Genomic DNA, 20,729 nt, shown 5'->3' with positions numbered 1-20,729 from the left:
GGGGGGGGGGGGGGCGTCTGAGAAGTCACGTCCGTGTGAAGTCAGCCGAAGATTCGTAATAGCGATTTACGCAGGAAGACGAGATTGACGATGTGTCGCGGGTGGACGAGCGGGCGGTCGGGGGTGACGGTGAATAGTCATGTTCAGAAACGACGCGCGGAATATCCGGCGTCGTACAACTTACAGAGACTGTCGGTGCGTCCCGGCACGGAGTGCATTCCGGGCACGGACACGGAGACCGAGAGGGCCTCCTGATGCTTCAGCATCTGCCGGCGTCGCTGCCAGGTGAAGGTCCACGCCGCTATGATGGCGATCTGGGCGACGAGGAAGACGGTGCCGGCGACGATCGCCTCGCCCAGGTTGATGCACATGCCCATCGACGACGCTATGTCCTCGCTCTCGACGAATACGGTGTCCCTCGTCGCGGTGGTGGTGTTCGGCAACTTACCGTCACGCTCGAAGCCGAATTTGTCCGTGATCTGGATCGATTGCACCAGGAGTAGGTCCTCGCGGCTCTGAGCGGCGGCGGTGGAGCGACGGCGGCGGCGACGTCTGCCGTAGGAGATGACCGAGCGCAGCTCGCCGGTCGTTTCCTCCTGATCGCACTGCACGGGCTCGCAGGTCGGCATGCACGGGGTGACCAGGGCGCGGAACTGCACCACCTCCGAGCTCGGGAACTTGAAGGCGTCGAAGTGCGACAGCAGTATCTGCAACCGAAAAGGGCCGATGAGTGGGGTTCGCTGTGTTACGACTTGCTCGGCGAAATTCGCGCGGAAAGCGGAGAAGGGGAAGAGGGGGAATTACCGATGGGCAGGTGTGTACGGGTCAACGGTCACGAGAAACCGCGATTTAATGCCGTGACGATGGTAAACTCTCTCTCTCTCTCTCTCTCTCTCTCTCGGCAGTCGTCCACTTAAATGAACGTTTCGGACTAATTGGATTAGTCCGATCGAATTTGTTTGCCGAGGAATTCGCGCGCGGTCTGCGTTTAATTAGTTAAGAGCCCGTAGCTCGGCGTTTACTTGCGTGAAAATGCGACGGAGAGATTCGCCCTTCAACTTTCCGTTCGGCCTGCTCGTAAAAATGACGCTTTCGCTTCCTCTAATTTCGGTCGCGCAAATTTACTTCAGCAGCGGCGAGAAACTCGATACGTGGAATGTAATAAAACGTACTTCCTCGCCGCTCTCTCGGTCGGTCCCTTCCGACGGACTGCAAGTCACGTAACCAATTGTTTCACGCCGTTACCTGTCGTTCGAATAATACATAAACACCTGTGCCGAATGGCTCTTCGGTACGCGACGATTTCGCCGTTCGGGGCTTTTGCCGCGAGTTCGCTTACCGTTAGCGAGGCACCGATATTATGACATTTGCGGCGCGCATTCTTCGCCGCGTTTGTGCTTCTCTTTCACACTGTTCCTCTCTATTATCCCGGGTAGAAGCTGCGTGTATACGATTTCCGTGCTTTTTTCGTCGCGCGCAAGAAACGAATTAAAACGCCATCAGGCGTCGTTGTTAACCGAGAGAGCCGGTTCGCGTCGCATTCCGAGACGTCAAATTCATTTCTGACCTTTTCCCTTACCTTTCTTCCCCCGTCCTTCCCCCTCCACCCCTTTAAACACCTGGGAACTAACCGACGATAACAAATATAATCGGGCAGCCGCGAGAAGCGCCGCTTGTATTTCTCCCTCCTCTTCCGTTTTATTTTTTTCATTATTTCGCGCACACTCGTAATTCATACGCGACGTCGGTATCGTCGACTCAACTAAGCCGCGCCGCATTAATTCCGAAATTCCGACGTGGGCGGTCGTTCGTTCGCACATACGTACGTGGAATTCCGCGTGTGGGTGCGGAATAATGGTAATCTTATCCATATGTCGCTCCCACATAAATTTTCAACTGTATCCCAAAGTCGAGAACGAGGCAGGGCGACGGCGTGATTTTGCTCTCTCGCGGTGGCATCGCGAGCACCGCGAGGAAAGAAAGCGGGGCCCTTGGGCACGGAAGGGTGNGGGGGGGGAGAAAGAGGGTGGAGATATTACAGAATGCGGATGTCAAGGATCGCGTAACGCAGGGCGGGCCGTCGCACGCAATATGCGTAAGAGATCGCCTCAAAACTGGTTTTTCCCATCGCCCGGCAGCTGCGTCGAATTTTTCTTTTTTTCTTCTTCATTAGGTAAGGCCGTATAACGGCAATTACACGGGATTATGACATGAAAAACGGCCAGAGTACCTGCTTTTACGCGCGCCATTAGAGCGCGCATATATCCATCCTGGCAAATGGCGCGACCAAGCGCGCCGCTGTAATTCCTATTTTCTCGCGACAAGCGGACCTATCCGTTAAAACCTTGTTCCTTTTTTTCCCTCTCTCTCTTTTCGTTCACCACCTATCGCGGTTGTACCGCGCCGGCGGTGGTTTTCTTTTTCCGTCGTCGTCGCTGCCTCGGTACCGCGACGGTCCGAAGAGTCGATGCAGGAGATCGAAGTGTCTCTTCCTCACCGCCTCTCTCCTCCCATTCCTCCCTTTCTCTCTCGCCCTCCCGGCTGCCTTCTACGAAACGAACGGACGATAATCGCTCGTGTTCGCTCGTTAGGCCTGTCGACCGTGGAATAAGCCCGCGATGATCGCCCCAGCGAGCGAGATGGAGAAAGAGAGAGGCGGCCGCGTTGTTGGGCCGCGCTGATGTATTCATCGTGGTGGCCGTGCGCGTACAAACGCGTCATTGATTTCTCTTCATTCGGATCACTCGGCGAACGCGCAAGGTCACAGGGGGTCAGGGTTCTCTCCCGCAACGCGCTTCCTTCCTCCCCCCCGACTTATTCTCTTCTCCTTTCTCGAAACCGAGATAAAGACCCAGAACTCCAGCGGAAGGCTAGCGCCACGTTCACGCTCGCGCCTCTCTCTCTCTCTCTCTCTCTCTCTCTCGAGAACTGGTTTCTGCGGCGCATTACCAAGTTCATCGTATTTACACACCGAGCACGTATATTATCGGCGGGAAGTAAGACATTAAAATATGCTTCGTTCCACGTACAGCTTCATTTAGCAGTTTCTTTGCCTGGCGCGTCCAGCGGAACGAGCGGAACTTTATTAACCCGACGTCATCTCGCGCGGAAAGAGTAGCGGAAGGTCCGTTCTCCGCAGGGGAAAAGCGAGCGAGCGAACGGCGGAGAGGAAGAGCGTAAGTCCGCTCCGGTCGAAGGAAGAAGCGAGGCCGAGAGAGAGAAAGCGGCATAGGCCGCGAGATCGAGAGGGAAAGGGCGAAAAAGGAAGAAGAAAGAAGCGAAGTCGACATAGCCAGACGCCGGGGAAAGAAACGGGCGCGGGCTATGTATCCGCGGCATCTGGTGCGCGCCGACGATAAGTCTCCTTCAGCGGGAACGACGTCGGCCGATGGGAAAGGACGGGGAAGAGGGCCGTCATAAATGTACCGCGGCAGATCAGTCAGATCGTAAGGCTCGCGCCCGCGCTTTTACGGCGCGGCTCAACCTGATCCCCCTGTCTCTTCTTTATAAGTCGGCCGCGGGCTCCGTCCGCCGACGGCTCGCGCGTCCTTACCTACGTACGTACGAACCGTGTCCGAGGGTGTGAGTTTACGTACACACACGCGAGCGAGCGCGGCGTGTGGCGGTTGAGAAATGTTTCCAATTTCATTCAAACCGGTTGTGAAATGGAAGAGAGCCTCGTACCGGCGGCCCGGTTACGTGACGGACATACCGGAAAGCCGAACTTTTGGCAAATTTCTGGTTAGACGAGATACCATGTTCTCTCTCTCTCTCTCTCTCTCTCTCTCTCTCTCCTTCACCGACGTCGATCGTCTCGCTCTCTTTTCGTTCCGCGATTCCGGATTAATAAAATCAACGGCGGCGCCGCGGTCGATTTTCCCCTGCGACGCGTCGCTCGTTTATTTCACAGTCGCCCCCGTTGGCGCGTTCGACAGACTACCGCTTCCTATTATCGGAAACGGTATTAATGGCGCGAGCTGACAAGACACCTGAGCGTACGCGGAGGATATATGGAGCGCGGAGACTGTAGGCGAGACGTTTCGCGTTAATAGGGTAGAAATGAAAAAATCGCCGGTGTACCTTCGAACGAGTTGTCTCGAATGGTTTCTCGAACCGATGAGACTCGAACACACACGGGGATGAATCCGCGCGTTCTTTTAAGATACATGAGGCAGAAATCTTATCCTTCTCGAAACTCGATATCGTACGACAGGTACACTTCCTGATTTCCATCGAGCGTCTTCCCGCGAGTATGTTTATCGATTCGCATCGATCATTTCGCCGCGATATTGATTATTAGGCAATTAATTACCGTAATGATAGTTGGCACACCCGGTGAGTATTTTTTCGTGACCGAGGGAACGTTAAATACCGCCTAGACTTCCTGGTAATAATTAATTATCGGTCGTTTATTTACTCGCGCGACGCCCGGGAAGAAAGGAGGCTTAAAGCTTCAAGCTTTTCACTATCAGGAGGGACAAAGAATCGGCGGGTAACTTCCCACCTATCGGTACATCTCGGGTCAAACGGTGCCCCTCGTTTACCGAGAATCAATGTTGCGAACGTTTATTACCATATCGTAATGACGGTGTACTGTCGCAAACGACGGAGATTATTGATAGCTGATAGCGTGGCGTATATCAAAGTTGCTGTCGGGCGTTTTATCACTCACGCCGGCCGACAGGTAAATAGAGGCGCGTACACGGATGATATACGGCGCGAATGATTACGATGATGCAATTCCTCCAAGTTACGTTATCCCCCGGCAGATTAAAATTTGCATACGTCCGCGTTGCGCTTTCCCCGGCTCGCTCAACCGGGAGAAATAAAAGTTGAACTTGGCGAATCTCCTTTCCTCCTCGCTCGCCCTTCTCTCCCCGTCTCTCACTTTCCCGTTTTTGCCCGTTCGACAAAATTCACTGAGAGAGAGAGAGCGTCGGCGCAGCGTCTGGATGCGGTGGCGCGCGATTTCTATCTTCCTATCTGGCATTCGACAGGAAATGGGGTTAGCCCTCGTGATCAGCCGCGGTCAGGAAACGAGATCGAGCAGCACGGCGTGCACGTTCCAAACCGGAAAAGGGCGCCACGACGCTGATACAGGGAACGGCCAGGTGATATATCTCGACGGCCTCGGCGTCTTACGTACGTTGCCCGATATAAATTTACTCTTTGTTTCTACCACGACTGTTATTACTTTCTAATAAAGCGATATTGCGCCGCAGCGCGGCCGTGCTCGCACCGAGCAAATGATGTGGAACGACGAGTTAACGAGGCCGTGTGCCTCTTATTGCTCCACCTTCGCTCCGCCACTCGGTCCCTACCTGCCGCTATATCGTAACGATCCGTTTGTTTTACTCGTCGACAGCGTGAAGCATCAGCCACCGCGGTCCACGACCGCAGCTGGTCGAATGTTGCGCGAACACGGCGTGTAGCCAAAGAAAACCCTCCGCGATACTTCCACCGCGCTCTCCCGCCGGCCGATGCAAAAGAAAACACAATTGGAAAAGCCGCGGCTAAGATCGGGTAAGAACCGACCGCCGTCGAATTATCGGGGAACATTTTCACCGGTTCATTAATGCCGCGACGCGGCCACCTCTCGAACAGCGCGCGTCCCGAGCTAATATCGCGCGAGTGAAACGCACGCGTTGTAATTGGTCCATCGAGCTCGTACGCGCCGCGATCGCTTACCTATTAACCGTCCAAGAATTAATGTACTTCCGCTCTAATGCGTTTTCGCACTCCGGCTCACCCACGATACTTCACGCGTTACGAAAGGGAAAGAGAGAAAAGGAGAGAGAGTGAATCCGGGGAGAGAGTGGCGGCGACGAGAGTTGGATTAAACTGTTTCTTGTTTTTTTTTTTTTTTCGCGTTCTAATGGAACCGCCGAGTCGATTCCCGCGTTCCCTTATGCGGAAAACGCGGAAGTAATAATCGCCGCTCTACCGGCTCTGTTTCTTTTGAAGCGCACGGTGTTTCATTATTTAATGATCCATCTTCATGTATTCGAGGGAACGCCGGTTTTCCATCAGCCGCCATGCGTGTACGAAAATATCGACATACGGTAGATAGATTTCTCTTGAAAACTCACACAGTACCGGCGACTTCTATTCCCTCTCAGGCAAACTTGATATATTGAACTTATAATATTGAATATAATGAATATTATTCGTACACACACACAATATCTATTCGTCCGCTCTGATAGAAAATTATTATTTTTCTTTTTTTGTTAAAACCTGTTATTAACCGTATATGATTCCGAGTCGAAATTTTGGTCCCATGGTGATCCCGAAAATTTTCGTCGAGCTTGAAAGATCAATGAAGAATCGCGAGATGTAACGTTATATTATTTTGCTATTGATTGCTATTGATTGATTTGTAGCACCCTACTTTGATGTTACAGATGATTATTTAATGTTATTTTGTCCATATTTTCATTACAAAACACTTATTTCAGAATTTTCTAATATTTATTTATCTCAATATTCTATCTGCATATTATCCTTATTCTTAATTTCAACAATCAGTGTATTAATTTTGTAATTTAATTATCTACAGATGAAATATAAACGATGAGTAAATATGAAATAATTTAACAAAATTTAACCAGGGCAAATCTCATAATTTCCTTGTTTTCTTTTTATTGGCGTTGGAAATATATGAAAAGTATCTAGCTCTATGTACGTGTGTGTGAATATATCTGTATATGTGTATCTATATAATAATATATGGATGTATCGATGCCTGCGTCTTAGCGTCCTGGCTTCTCGATCTACTATCCTGCTCCTGGCTGTTCCGTTATGGCCCTCAGGATACCAATTTCTGACATTCGCATATATACGAATCAATCGGGGAATCGCGCGTTAATTAACGCAATATTGATGAATCGGATTAAATATTTCAAAAGCCGACATTTTGTGTAAATACAGTAACATAGTATTCGGTAACGGGAAAATACGCGCATCACGTGACGATATTGAAGCAATAAACAAAAAGTGCTACGTCATCCCGCGTCGTCCTTTCAACTGCCACCGCCCCGCCATTGAATGGTCGGACGATGACAACAATCAAAACATTGCGTACCTTTAAGGCGGTCAAACCTACGTGCGTGTTTTTCCGAGTGTTTCCATTACGTTTCGAATCGGCGAACGATACTCATATCGCCGACATGTGTATCGGCGTATCATTATATAGTTATCATTCACGTCGGGCGGATTGTAATATTTTGTCGATTGTTGAGATATCTAATCGTACTCTCATCGGTGGCGCGTTATTTAACACGTGTGTGTCTCGATTAAATCGTATCTATGCGAGTGTCAGTATTACGACGGAGCAGTCAGGATGCCGAGATGCGAGCAACGATTCATCATATATTTTTAGATATGTTAAATTATTGGTTATATAGGAGACTTCCGTTTTTGATGGATGTTTCACAGACTTACCGAGATATATAAAGGAATACCCGAGTCGAAATTTAGACCGGCGTTCGTAGTCTGTCATCATTCGACGAGTAATTATAGCTTCATTAATCTCCGATTATTCGTCAATCTGTATATATCTATATTTATTACGTTATTTCATACAAGAAATATTTATCCAAATGACCGAATAACGGTCCATAAATTTAAATCTGTAATTAATTATGATTTCAATCAAAGATGGTAAATAATTTATACCTGTGAATACCGGACTAAGAATTTCATTTGAATTTCGCAAATGCTGATTTTTATGTCTAATAATGCTTCGTGGGCTGTGAATACTACCTTGTTTACAGTGCTTTGTTATGCTATCTTGTTTGTCAGTGCTTTACTTCACTGTTGTTTATCTTTCAAAAGTTGAATTTCAAGTTTGTTATTGTACGGAATCCAAATGAAAATCTCTGTTGGTAAATAGTATTTTATGAGACTCTCAATTTTTATCTTTGCCTTTACAGCTTTTTCACAATCAGTTCTTTTGAAAGCTTTTAACCTTTCGATCGAAACTTCCAACGTCAAAAATGAAAAGAGATTGCAAGAATTCATTGTTCTTTTTACTCATTTACCCTTATTATTTGCCCATATTAATTATTTAATATTTGCTCTATGTAATTAATACATTGCTAGTTGAAATTTAGAATATCGATAATAAAATATCGAGACAATGAATTATATGATAATTCTGAGGTAAGCTTTTCCTTGAAACGTCGCCATGCAGAAAGTAGCAGTAATCATTTGCAGCATCAAGGTATGGCAATAATACAGCCTGTACACGGAGAAGAAAAAAGTTCCTTTGGATTTAGCACATATTTGAATTGGGTTTGTTATATAAATAAATAACTTAATTGAATATCAAATATGATTTTATTTGAATGAAAATGTTATGTCACGAAAGTAAACCATGTTTGATAGAAAAAAAAACCAGTATCATTTAGAGGAAATTATATTTGTTTTTCGACAAAAATATTTATTCGACTATATATTAAATATTGCTCCACTGAAAGAAAAAGAAATTATTTAATATTTTTCTAACATAGTGTTACTTCGTTCAAATAATTCATTGATTGCAACAACCATTGTAATTTTTGAATGAAAATACAAAAGAAATATGTTATCTTGCGTAAAGATATTGTTTGAGAAACCGAACAATCCTATTTGTTGGAACAAACATTCGTTCGGGAAGACAAATTTACTTCAATTAGGGGAATTTGATCAAATCCATAGAAATCTTGTCCTCTATGTACAATATCATATCTGGAGATTCTGCATTGGTTCTTCAAGTTCGACGGAATTTGCGGGATCGATGTAGAAGCGAAATTTCGACTCGGGGTGGAACATTCGACGATCCATTCCCACGGATTTGCGAAGGCCGTCGAAGCGAACATTCAAATGGAAATTAAACGCGTCGAGATATCACATCGAGGCGCGCCGATGATAATGCCGGATTTTGCTTTCGAGCTCCTAACCAAGCGATCGGAGAGATAAACTCTACGTTGCCTTACGTGGAACATGCGAAAGTAATGATCGTAGCCAGAGATGGGCCCGCGTGCCAGTCGTGTCACGGCACGTCATCGGCAAGACGGCGGCGCATCATCGACGCGACCTATTACAGGTCGGGCAAATTGCTTCCCGTCGTAAAATCCGTCCGAGTGATTGATTAGCATGAAGTCGGATCGGCTGGTTGACTCGTGCCTCGCTTCCGCCCGCGCGCTCTTTTCCCACTCGCTTATGCCGCCTCAACATTCGCAGCGTCGAGTCTCGTGCGCGTCTCCCACATGATCATCGTCAACGAGGAAGAGGCGGAGGACGGGCGTTGACGTTATATCGGCGTCAATCAAATCCCGACGACCTTGTCGCCCTCGGTGATTTGGCCGCCAAATTAGAATCAATATTTATCTCCGCGCCCGCTGTTGTCGCGCCCTCGAGGCAGCCACGCGCGGTATATCGCGTACCCCGGCCGCGGTGTTGCGAACATGACGGTTTACGCTCATGGACAGCTTTTCCCTGATTGCGTTCGCTGGTACTTCGCACCCGTTTACGGCGCTGCGCGCGAGAGAGATGATCGAGCACCACGACGTTCTCGTTAGAACAGTGCCGAGAGGGACGTTTAGTGCGATTACGCTCGCTTCTTCGGAAATAGTTTTCCACCGCCGGGAGCGATGCCGTTGATACAGGAAAACCGGATGGAAGATGTGTTACCACCGCTCGTTTATTCGTTCGGCCACTCGCGAGAAAACGATCTTCGGTTATCCGCCCGTCGAGCGAGTTTCACGCTGGGGATTCGTGGTGATGATCGAGGAATAATAATGAGAGACGGAAAAGCAAAGAGGAGACTCACCTTGCCGGTGGTGGCCGACTTGTAGAGGGGTCCCATGATAACGTGGTCGGTGGGGCAGCCGTCGGAGTCGATCAGGACGATCTCGCTGGAGTCCACGCCGTCCATGGCGACCAGCTCGCGGACGAAGATCTCGTAGGGGCTGTTGGGGTCGAGGATCTCGAATTTGAGCGCCAAGGGGTCGCCGACCTCGGCCGAGGGGATCGCCTCGTTGCCGCTGCGATCGGTGATTTTCATGGCGACGTTCGGCGAGTCGACGATCACTTCCTCCGAGAGGGCGGGCGTGATGTCGCCGTGCACACCGAGATCGACCTCGTTGGAGACGGTCTTGTTGGTGAGGTCGTACTGGCAAGTCACGGCCAGGCCCAAGTCGGAACTGGTGACGATCGTGTCGTGGTGCTGGATCACCACGTCGTTCAGGTAACGGCCGAGACCCTGTTGCCTGATGTTGCACTCGAGATCGTCGTAGGCCATACGCAGCTCGAACTCGAGGGCGCCCTTCACGTCCTGCACGCACGAGTTCGGCGAACCCTTCGCGTACACCTTGCCGTAGAAGAGCTTGCTGGTCTGAATTCGAGTCACCATGTCGCCGGCGCGACAATCGATGGTCACGTTGTAGCAGGAGCTCAGTTCGTACGTGGACGCTTCCGGCACGTCGAGATAGGGTTCCTGAAATGATCGTTTGTTTCCGGCCCGTTACTCATTGTTGCTCTCGCGGGCGACGCGTCGCGCATTAATGCGATTTGTCGCGGTATTAATTTGGAATTACAGCGCCGCGGTAGAGGGTGATAAATTTCGCGGAGGAGGGCGAGAGCGCGGATGTTTCGCAATTAAACTTCGCGAAGCCGCGATCCATCGATTATTCTTTTCCGTTTTGTTCACTTCACGGCTGCTGCGCTTGATTTTGACCCGGGGCTTGAAACAAAAACTCCGCGGAGAATTTATGGGCGAGAATCGCAGGTCCGCGGCGAAAAGAGCGCGTCGAAATACCCGCAACGTATTGATCTTCGGTGATATAGTTCGCGCGGCAATTAATATGTTGCGAAACTCAATACGCGAACAAAGAGAAAACGGGGACGCGCGTAGGTGGACGGCTAGTCGCAATTTACACCGGGAAATACCGGCGGAGGTTTCTTTCAACGCGATTTTTCACGCCGATGCTACGGCTAACGCGAAAAACGCGGGCATTTTATACGATCGCGCCTCGCGCGATTTTCCCTCTGATATTGTATACCAATGCAATAATAATAATAATTTATTTGCGCAAATGATTAAGCACACTCTTTATTTTCAGCATCAAAAGCACCGCATATTCCTGTTTATCCGGCACGATACATCAATATCCAATAATTATCAATCGCGGGACGTTCTCTGCATACACATGCACTCGCGTTTTCATTTGTATCGAACAGAGTGATAATCCGCTCTGATTCACGCATTTGTCACTCCCAAAGAATTATTTGAAATCACTTTACATCACGCTATTTATCGCTCCGCGTGTTTCGGTGCTCGTGCTCGAGGGGAGGAAGGAGGGGGAGAGAGAGAGAGAGAGAGAGAGAGAGAGCAGCCTCCGATGAAATAAATTAATCGCGAATATTGCGCCGATAAATACTCTTGACGTTTCGTGCTATCTCTACAGTTAATAATTTGTGTATTTGCGGAGATGCCGCTGATGCTTGCACAACCGTCCAATCGCGCGCTCTCCGCGCACTGTGTTCGCGCGCGAACACGATCGTTCTTCCATTATGCATATTATTTGCGCATCTCCGACTGAATGATCGCGGAACCCGTATGGTCGACGAACTCGTCGCGTATCGCCACGTCGGAGCGATATTTCGCTTCGCTTGGCATCGCATAGGTATCTCATTATAGCAATTACTCGTACGAGGTGTATCGGCGAGAGGGTGAAAGGAAGGGGGACGTTCGTGTCGCTCGGGGATCAGTTTTCACGGCTGTACCGCACCCGTCGGCTGCAGTAGCGCGCCGTAAAAAGCACGGATAATCGAATAGCCCCGACGAATAGCCCGATGCTCGCTAAATCTTTCTTTTGATTTTCTCCCGGGCCACCGAGATAGAGTGCAATTCGCATTCGGACGAGCCAGTCGCCGCGGAGAGCGCCGCCTTCGGAAACCCAATAGGGGAAAGCCGTGTCTGCGATGGAAACTCGATTTTCCGCGAATGCGCCCTCGGTGGATTGTTCAAGTCGGTTTGCATGTCTGCGAGCGTAATCGCGTTTAGAGAAAATCCCCACTGGCCCTTTCAAGAATCCGCACCGCTCGCGGGAAGGCGAAACAAGGTGGCCGGCCGGGTTCTGTTTTAAACGCTCACGACGAATTGAATCACGCGCCGGCGTTTCAGCGAGTAAATCGGAATGCAATAGTTATATTTCTCGCGAAGCCTCCCGATTTGTCCAAGAGTTTCTCGTCCGCTCGGTCTTTCTCTCTCTCTCTCTCTCTTTCTTTACCGTCGAATTTTTAAATGCTGGTTCATAGCAGCGCTATTTATTCGAAATATGGAAGCGTCCCGAAGGAATACGTGGTTTTTCTCACCTGAATGTCGGAGAGGGTGGCACGAGAGTGATGGCTGAGACGGCAGACCATGTCGCCGGTGTCGCCGTAATCATACGAGTGGCAACGGAACGGCGAGTTTAAGCACAATTCACGGCACTCATCAGACGTACCAACGTCCTGGTAAACCGAGTCCACGGTCTTGAGGATGCGGCCGGCCAGCTTCTTGAATTCGCAAAGTTTCACCGGCTCCTCCACGCAATGGTTCTCCAAATAATCCACCCCCTTCGCCGTCTGAAAGGCGCTCGAGCCAGCGACCGTCAACCGATCCATGTCCGAAAGTTCGCATTGCTTGGTGGCGTTGGCGTAATTAGCGGATCTGAAACCCAAAGGAAAATTCCCGTAAAGAATCCGTCGCGTATAGAAGGTGAATCACCCATCACTGATTATGCTACTTTGCTACCGGGTGGCGGGAAAGAAAATCCGGGGGAAAAAATGTTACACTGAAAAAAGAAGGGCTGGAATCAAGTGAACGTAATTATCGGTTTTTCAGCCTCTTAAAGTAGTAGCCTCTCAAGTAATATTTTTATCAATTATTAACGCCTTGATTTGCAAATAAATTGCTGAATGTAACTGCAATATGGGTCTAAATTTCAGAGAGTGCTTACTAGAATTGTGTAATACTTCTTTTCTATTGAAGAAACCTAGTGTTTCTTTTCTTAATCTAGATTTTTCTGCGCAATGAGTATTTTCCAAAAATAAATTCTGATATTCTCAATATTATGAATTTAATGCTTGTCATAATTATTCCAATGCATGCAAGTAAATGTCTACTTATGTGCGAATGAAATATGTTAATTTATATATAATCTATTGTATGTCTACGATTTTAGTAAGTATATATCAAGGAGTGCCGGAGCTCTACTTTAACTATTTTACTTGAACGGTAGCACTTCTTTTTTCAGTGTAAATTATCGCCTCCATAAAACCGTCACGTGAACGGTGCATAATTCCAATAATATTCCCATCATCTCGTGAAATAATCTCGGATTTGTTTTATATTATTTTCTTGCTAAAGAAGTAATCGTTAATTGATTATGAATTACCCTGAATAAGTTTCTCGGGCACGCGGCAAATTTGCGACGCGTGACGACAATTACCTTCGACAAAAAGTAACGGCGCAGGCTTAATTAAAAGGCAAAACTGCTAATCAGGAGTTTGAAACGTCTCACAAGAGTACTAGCGGTATATCAGTTGCTGAGTTTCCTGTGCGTAGTCGGAGAAATAGAAAGCGCGTCGTTCAGAGGTTAAACGCGAAAGAAGGGGAGCGCAACCCAGTCGTCATGCACGACGTCCCTCGTCGCGGTAAAAACACACGAGGGTACGCACGTGCTACTACCGGTTGACGACCGCTCGTTGGCGTGTCCCGTGTTAATCTCAGAGGGCGAGTTATAAGCGAAACACCCACGCACGGGCAAAGCCGAGCGCTCCGCGAGTTTCGTTTCCAAAGAGGCGAGCCGCGAAAGAGACGCCGGAATAATTACTTTCCGCCGCGCTTTACTACGCTGTATATAATGCGTGGTTAATGACACTAAACCCGGAGCCGAGCGGCGAACAATTAAGAAAACGTTAATTTACTGACGCTCGCGGGCCGCAGCGTACCCTCACTTCTCTCGTCTACGACACGCCTACGACGTGAATCGCAGATCGCGATCGCAACCGTGGTTGCGTGTCGAGGCGCAAGATACGCGTGACGACGCAACTTTCCCAGCGCGTTTAGGGGATGTTACAGCCGTCGATGAGCTCGATAAGCGTCGATAACGGGAAAAATATTGTGGCAAAAATTTACCACCAAATTTTGTAACGTCGGACCATACTACCAGAATTCTGACTGAAATTGTTATGTGTGTTGTAACAACGAAGTACATCACTAAAGATTGCAACATACATGATAATTTCAATTGTAACTCCACTATGGCCCGATATTACAAAATTTTGCAGTAATTTTAACCATAATTTTTTTTCCGTTTAGAGATGATCCTCGAAATGTTATGTGTGTGTATATATTATTATATATAAACATTGACACGATCACGCTATTCTTTTTGTATATATACAGGATGTCTCAGCATAAGAACACTTAAATATTTCCTTTACTTTTGAAAAATATTTAAGGCAAAATTTGGATAGAGTTTCGAAAGAGGAATACCGTGGGAGGAAAATTTTTTACGGTAATTTTTTCGACTTCTTTTACTTGCTCATATCTTTAAAAACAAAGAAGATATTTAGGCGTTCTTCTTATGTGGGGACACCCTGTATATCTTGTGTAAACGTGAGTGCGATATAAATGTGAATACGATGAATATGTACTACTCTATTACCATATTTAATAGAGAATCTAACCAGGATATATAAAAATTTTTTTGCAAACTCTTCGTGTCTTCTTGAGTCTCTGAATTTAATTGGAAAGCTATAGAAATGTTCGTTGACAGTTTCCTGATTGGAACTTTCACATGTTCAGTACGTACAAGCTGCAGGATTTCTGTATCGGGTAAATATTTACGCTAATTGATAGTTAGAGATGTGAAATTTTGAATTTCGAATTTTAAATTAAAAATTTTTAATTTGAAATTTTTAATTTAAAATTTTATATATTTTTAAAAAATTTTTAATCTTTACGTTTCTAACTTTGAAATTTTTAATTATTTTCGCTACATACTGAACAATGCCTCCGATTTATATTCGTGCGTACGTTTATTAAAGCATTCGTAATTCTGTGCAACTAATAAAACGTAAACTTTGTTGGAAAAATCACTATTCTGTCGCTAAAGTTTTCAAATATCGTATTCTCCTTAAATTTCAGATCTTAATGAACGCAGCTTCAAAAGGCTCGAATATCAGCCATCGACAAATATATGCACGGTCATGCATCTATCCATCCACCTAATTATCTATCCATCTATCTATAAAGTGAAATAATTACGGACATCTGGATGATGGAGTGACGTTTGCATTAACGTTTCAAGCGGTACATAAACGGTACATGATACGATGACATCCATGAGCGATTGGTACTCGAATTTGCGAAATTCCTGTTTAATCCAATTACGCGATTAGTTAATGGTCCCGTAATTTATTTTAATTAGCCTACGACAGCGCGGCGCTGGGAATGGGAGGGGGACAGGGGATTTCGGTCCGCGAAACGTAAGAGCGCGGGGATCAATGTTCCCGTAATCGCGAATAATTCTTCCGTCGCACCGATACGTGATTTTTTTATCAATTTCGAGGATCGATGGGTGTTCCGGTCTGCCGAATATGACAGAAGATCCGTATCGCGGAACTGCGGGATTATTTGTGGTTATAAAAATATTTATCTGGGACATGCATTGCGTCGGGTGTGCATCGTTTACACGCGTATCCACACGGTGACATACATACGTTGCTGGACCGTTCCGTAAATATTGGTGCTTCGACTTCATGCATATCGCCGACAAATGATAGTAGTTTATTGCGTATACGCATAGGACATTCAACGGTATACGTTATTATACTTTTTATCGAGACTCTCTCTCTCTCTCTCTCTCTCTCTATGTCAAGTTACGGCGTCTCGTACGCGAATACAACTCGCTCTCGTAATAACGGATTATTTCGCGTGGTCGCTTTATGACTTTATAAGAGCGCGACTTGTCATAAATCTCTAAAACGTGGCTGTCTAAAAACCGGGTAATTTCGGAGAATTATACGTGACCGACACGAGCGTAGTTTGTGATGGAGATGATTTTTACCGGAGAAAATTGTAATTCGCGTAATGTTTTATGTTAAATTACTGCCCCCATTTAGTAGCATCTTCCATTCTGTAGCGCGAAGCAACGTCCGATACCGGATCTTTTTATCAAAATGAACGAGAGCACGTTTCTTCGAGGGACTGCTTATGACGCGTTTGCGCGATCTTGTAATTTCGTAGATCGCGATCGCGAGGCGGAAAGGGTACAAAGCAGGGACGTAGAACGACGCGGTCCATTAGAACGCGCACGTGAGCGCATTCTCCGTCGGAACCGCAACTTCCTTCGTTCGCCTCGTTCGCGTCGGCGGCACACACGCGTGTCCGACGCATGCAATATGCTCTCGAGACCGGGGAATCCGAAGAAATCGCGGCCTTTTGTATCTCGAGATCACGTCTTCACCGGCAGCCGCTCGAGAATCCGGGATTAGATATTCCTCGCGTTGGACATTCCCGAGATAATCATTAGGAACATTTGCCGGCTCGGCCGATATTCCGAAATCATTATCATCCTTTTCTCCTTCGGCGCATGAGAGTCGGCGATGACAATGGTGATTAATCTTTAGTAATCGCGCGGATGACTAGTGTCATCCATGCACACTAAAGTGTATTTTCCAAAAAATATTAATAAGCATTCATCTCGTATCTTCATATCTGTCAGGGACTGTGCTCTCGTGCATTGCTGAGAATTGAAAATAACTCGCGCCTGAGAGCGCGGGGCCATTGTTTTCTCTGCGAGAAAGCGCGCAAGACCGGGACCAAACATCGTGCCGAACATGCATAAATTGGACGTGTCCATAATGCAATAATATATGTTATATACAGAAAAAAATTAGTATCGAAATTCGACTTATATTCTTATATATAAGCAGGATTATATAATTTTATGTGAGAATAAAATTTGCTCATACATGACAAAATTCTATATAGTTCTACTAAAAATATATTCTGGTTATTCAAGAATAATTTTTATGAATTGAGAGGAAGAAATATTAGAGAGAATGATATCTTCAGACTGATATACAATTCTAAGCTTGACGATATCGTTCTTTCTATCCAATATTTTTCCTTTCAATTCATGAAAATTATTCCACAATAATAAGAATATGATATTTTTAGTGGGGAACCATATAGAATTTCTTCATATACAAGCAAGCTTTACCTTACCGTATAAGATATCATTGTTTATATATAGGCACAAATGGCAGAAAAATTCAAATCTTGCGTGAATCTTGGGACACCCTATATAAGAATATGAATCTTGTATTGATACTATTTTCTTTCCATATATTTCCCTCCAAAATGATAGTTACATTATTTATACATCGCATCTTATAGTGTTTGAACGGATCATTTTCAATACAATGTTGATCTCCTCGTAACCCGTTTCCGATTTATTTTCATTCCTAAATTGAGAAAACTAAGTAAGAATGTTCCTAATTCCTAATTTTAAATCAGATCTTATTGCATTTCCACATGAAGAAATATTTTTACTTTCTAAAGCGATACTGTTCAGCTCGATTTAGCTGAAAGTATAAATTAAAAATGGAGGAGAACTTGTCGTTCACGCGGACCATTCGCGTTACATTTAGGTACGCGGGTACTCCAGGGCTAAAAGCGTCGGTCGGAAGAGGGGTCGAAAGTTGCCGTAGCGGCGACGATGACGTGCTCAGGTGCGCGACGGCGGCTCCGTCGTCTCGTCGTCGGGGGCGAAGTTTGCCCTCGCATCGGCGGCCCGGCGGAATCGCTCTTCCCGCAGGGCGCGGGCGCGAAGGGTCGCCGTCAAATTTATTCCACGTCGCTCCATCGATTTCGGATTATATTGCCTTAAGACCTGAATAATATTCATGGGTGCCGCGTTATGATTTCAATATTCCCGGTGCTCTCGGCGGCGGGACGAGCGTGGGCGAAGTCGAAAAATCACCGCGGCCTTATGCGGACGGGCGCGATAAACCCCGGGCTCGTCGAGAGAGAGAGAGAGAGAGAGAGAAAGAGAATATAATCGAATCACGGCCGACCGTAGTTCCCGCGATTATCGATACGAGCTCACTCCCTTTCTCTCTTTCTCTCTCTGCGTTACGTCCTTACGTGTTCCCTTTCGCCCGACGCATTTCGCGAATCGAGCGCACACCCGAACGGGGTTAGCCGCTCGGTGCGCCGCGACAATGCTCCGCGGTAAAATCGCCGATGCGAAATGAATGGGTTACGAAAAAATGCATCGCCGGCTTTGTTCCGCGGGGGCGCTGGCGCGTCAAATATATATATATATATGTGAATGAATGTTGCTCGTTAAATCAACAAGTTTCGCTCGAATTGTTCGTGACTCAAATACAATAATTGTCCGACGCGTCCCATCCGCCGTCCCGCCGGCTCGTTTATTATTCATCCTCTGTATGCAGATTCGAACAATCGCTTTTATCGCAAATTATTTTTCGCCCGCCCCGCTGATCGCGCCCCTTCGATTATGCGCGCCCATGCCCGGAAGGGTCCCCGCGTGTGTCGCGCGCGCCGATGAAGATATCGGAATCGCGCTGGCAACAGCGTCTCATTATCGCCCGGCAAATGCCCATGTGCAAAAACCTTAGAAGAAAGGTCTCGCTTCAAAGCCCCGTTACCGCCGTCGCCGCTGCAAGAAGCGCCGGCGATGCCCTACCTCGCTCGAGTTGGAAATATACCGGGTATCGTAAAAACAACGTTGAAATCGTAGCTAACGAGTCGCGGTAAGTTGCAACAAACTCGCGGTGTCGCTAACGATGATGGAGTGCGCCAATCGCTCTCGCGAAAGCAAGAGTCGCGCGTACACGTATAGACGTACCAACGCGCGCGACGCTTTTTCAGTCGCGACTCGTGCAATTTATCACGGGCCATTAATTACGCGTGGTTACCTATAAACCGGAGGGCAACGACGATTTTGTCCATTGAATCGTTCCGCCGCGCGTTAAATAATTGTGACGCAGCGCTCGGGTTGAGCCGGGATTTTTCTACGATTTTGCACGGGGAGTCACGCGTCACGGCGGACGTCTCTGTAGGTCGCGCGGACAGCTGGACGGGTTGTAACGATCGCGTCGCGTTCATTTATGGCGCGACCCGCATTTCTGTCGTATCCGCCGCGGAATATATTTCTCTGCGACGGAAACGGAGAATATTACGTATTTAAAGCGCCGATTCGCTAGCCTCTTGGCTAGTGGATTAGAAGAGAGAGAGAGAGAGAGAGAGAGTGACCCAAGTTATCCACGAAAATTTGCCCGCGGAGTATCTCGGTCCGGTTCGCGCATCGATCCCGCAACTTTACGGCGGATACTTTCGGGGGTAACCGGTGGAGGAGGAGCCTTCTCGTTTCGTAAAACATCTTGCTCGCCGTATATCGTCAAGGCTAAACTTCTCGGATGGCATTATCGTCGAGAGAGCTCTCTACTTAGAGGGAAACGCGAGGAGATACCGCCACTAAGGACCCGCTCGAAGTTTAGAGTTCGGACAGGCGATTCGGCGGTATCTCTCGCGGTAAATAATTAATGGGCGAAAGGGGTAAAGGCACTTTACACCGAGTGTCCCGAGTTTATATCGTGAGCCCTCCCCCGGAGTCTCCTCCGTGTCGGCTCGGAATTGCTTCGGCCTTGACCGGAAAAATCGAACGGAATCTCTCGTGACTCGTCAATACTCGATATCACGGGCATCCCCGTAGCTCCGGTACTCTTGGAAATTAAACTTCTTGTTACCTGCGAGCCGAAGTCTGAGGACGCGGCGCGATGAGATAGAGAAGAATGACACGTGTTTGTGTGCGTAAGTCGAAAGTCTATCGCTCAACGATAAAGCTCCCCCACTGATTTTCTTTCCTTGATTCGGGGACAAAAGATACTCGACGCTCTCGTACAACTTAGAGTAAACCTCGAGGGAAATTTTAACCTCCGAGGCAGATGTTAAATGCGAAGTTAACTGCGACGTTCCGTCCGCCTTCCTTTTCCCGACTCGCTCGCCCCCGCTCGCTCTCCCTCGTGACACTCTTTCTCTCTTTTTCTTCCTCCCGTCTGCCTCCGTGTTGTCGCTCTATCGTAATTCTCTTTCCACACTTCCACGCTATACTGTTCCGAACAAATGGCGAGACAAAAAAGACAGGCCGGATCAAGCCGGCACGGGAGAAAGGGAGGAAGATGAAGGGGGTGAGCGCGCGGCGCCGCCGGTGACGGTGGAAAAGAATTACAAGTGGTTCGCCCCGCTGCATCTCGATGAATCTCAAATTATTCTTCGTCCGCGCGTCTGCTACGAGCCCTCCGCTTTGCAGAGCCAACTGGGGAGAAGCAGCCTGCAGTACATATATATATATATACATATATGTATATATATATATATATGTATATACACACATATATATATACATACCTATATTGAAAGACGTCAATCGTAAAAACAATTTCTGCCGCTTGCCAGCCGAAGCTTTTCGCCCGCTGATACGAGCTCGGGCGCTGTTTTTTTAACTCATCGAATGAACATCGACTGACAAAGAAGTACGCTGAAGGTATTTTCATTGCATTGTTAATGGCGATTCGCCGGGCGAAACGCCGGGCGCGGCTTTCCTCGCCGGCGGTGATTGTTGTTCACAGCGTACATATACATATGTATATATGTTTTATAT

The 20,729-nt window shown here is 47.4% G+C and overlaps 2 protein-coding genes across 5 annotated transcripts in view; one reads left to right on the top strand and one right to left on the bottom strand.

Annotated features, from left to right (window-relative positions):
• The window catches only part of LOC106751718 (autophagy-related protein 16-1), a 498,023-nt gene that overhangs the window by 184,932 nt on the left and 292,362 nt on the right, over window positions 1-20,729 (top strand). The gene's annotated exons all lie outside the window — the stretch shown is intronic.
• LOC106751717 overlaps window positions 25-20,729 on the bottom strand; it is an 84,164-nt gene continuing 63,459 nt past the window's right edge. Inside the window, exons 3-5 of the mRNA XM_014632760.1 lie at window positions 12,361-12,697; window positions 9,815-10,480; window positions 25-707 (exon numbers count right to left, since the gene is read on the bottom strand). Of these exons, the coding sequence (XP_014488246.1) occupies window positions 144-707; window positions 9,815-10,480; window positions 12,361-12,697 (1,567 nt within the window). The 3' untranslated portion in view covers window positions 25-143. The remainder of the gene's footprint in view (window positions 708-9,814; window positions 10,481-12,360; window positions 12,698-20,729) is intronic.

Source organism: Dinoponera quadriceps, unplaced genomic scaffold (assembly GCF_001313825.1).
Source record: "Dinoponera quadriceps isolate SergipeBrazil2010 unplaced genomic scaffold, ASM131382v1 scaffold399, whole genome shotgun sequence".
Taxonomy (NCBI): Eukaryota; Metazoa; Arthropoda; class Insecta; order Hymenoptera; family Formicidae; genus Dinoponera; species Dinoponera quadriceps.
Note: the sequence above shows the minus strand (reverse complement) of the source record. Positions and strands in the feature narration are given on the sequence as shown.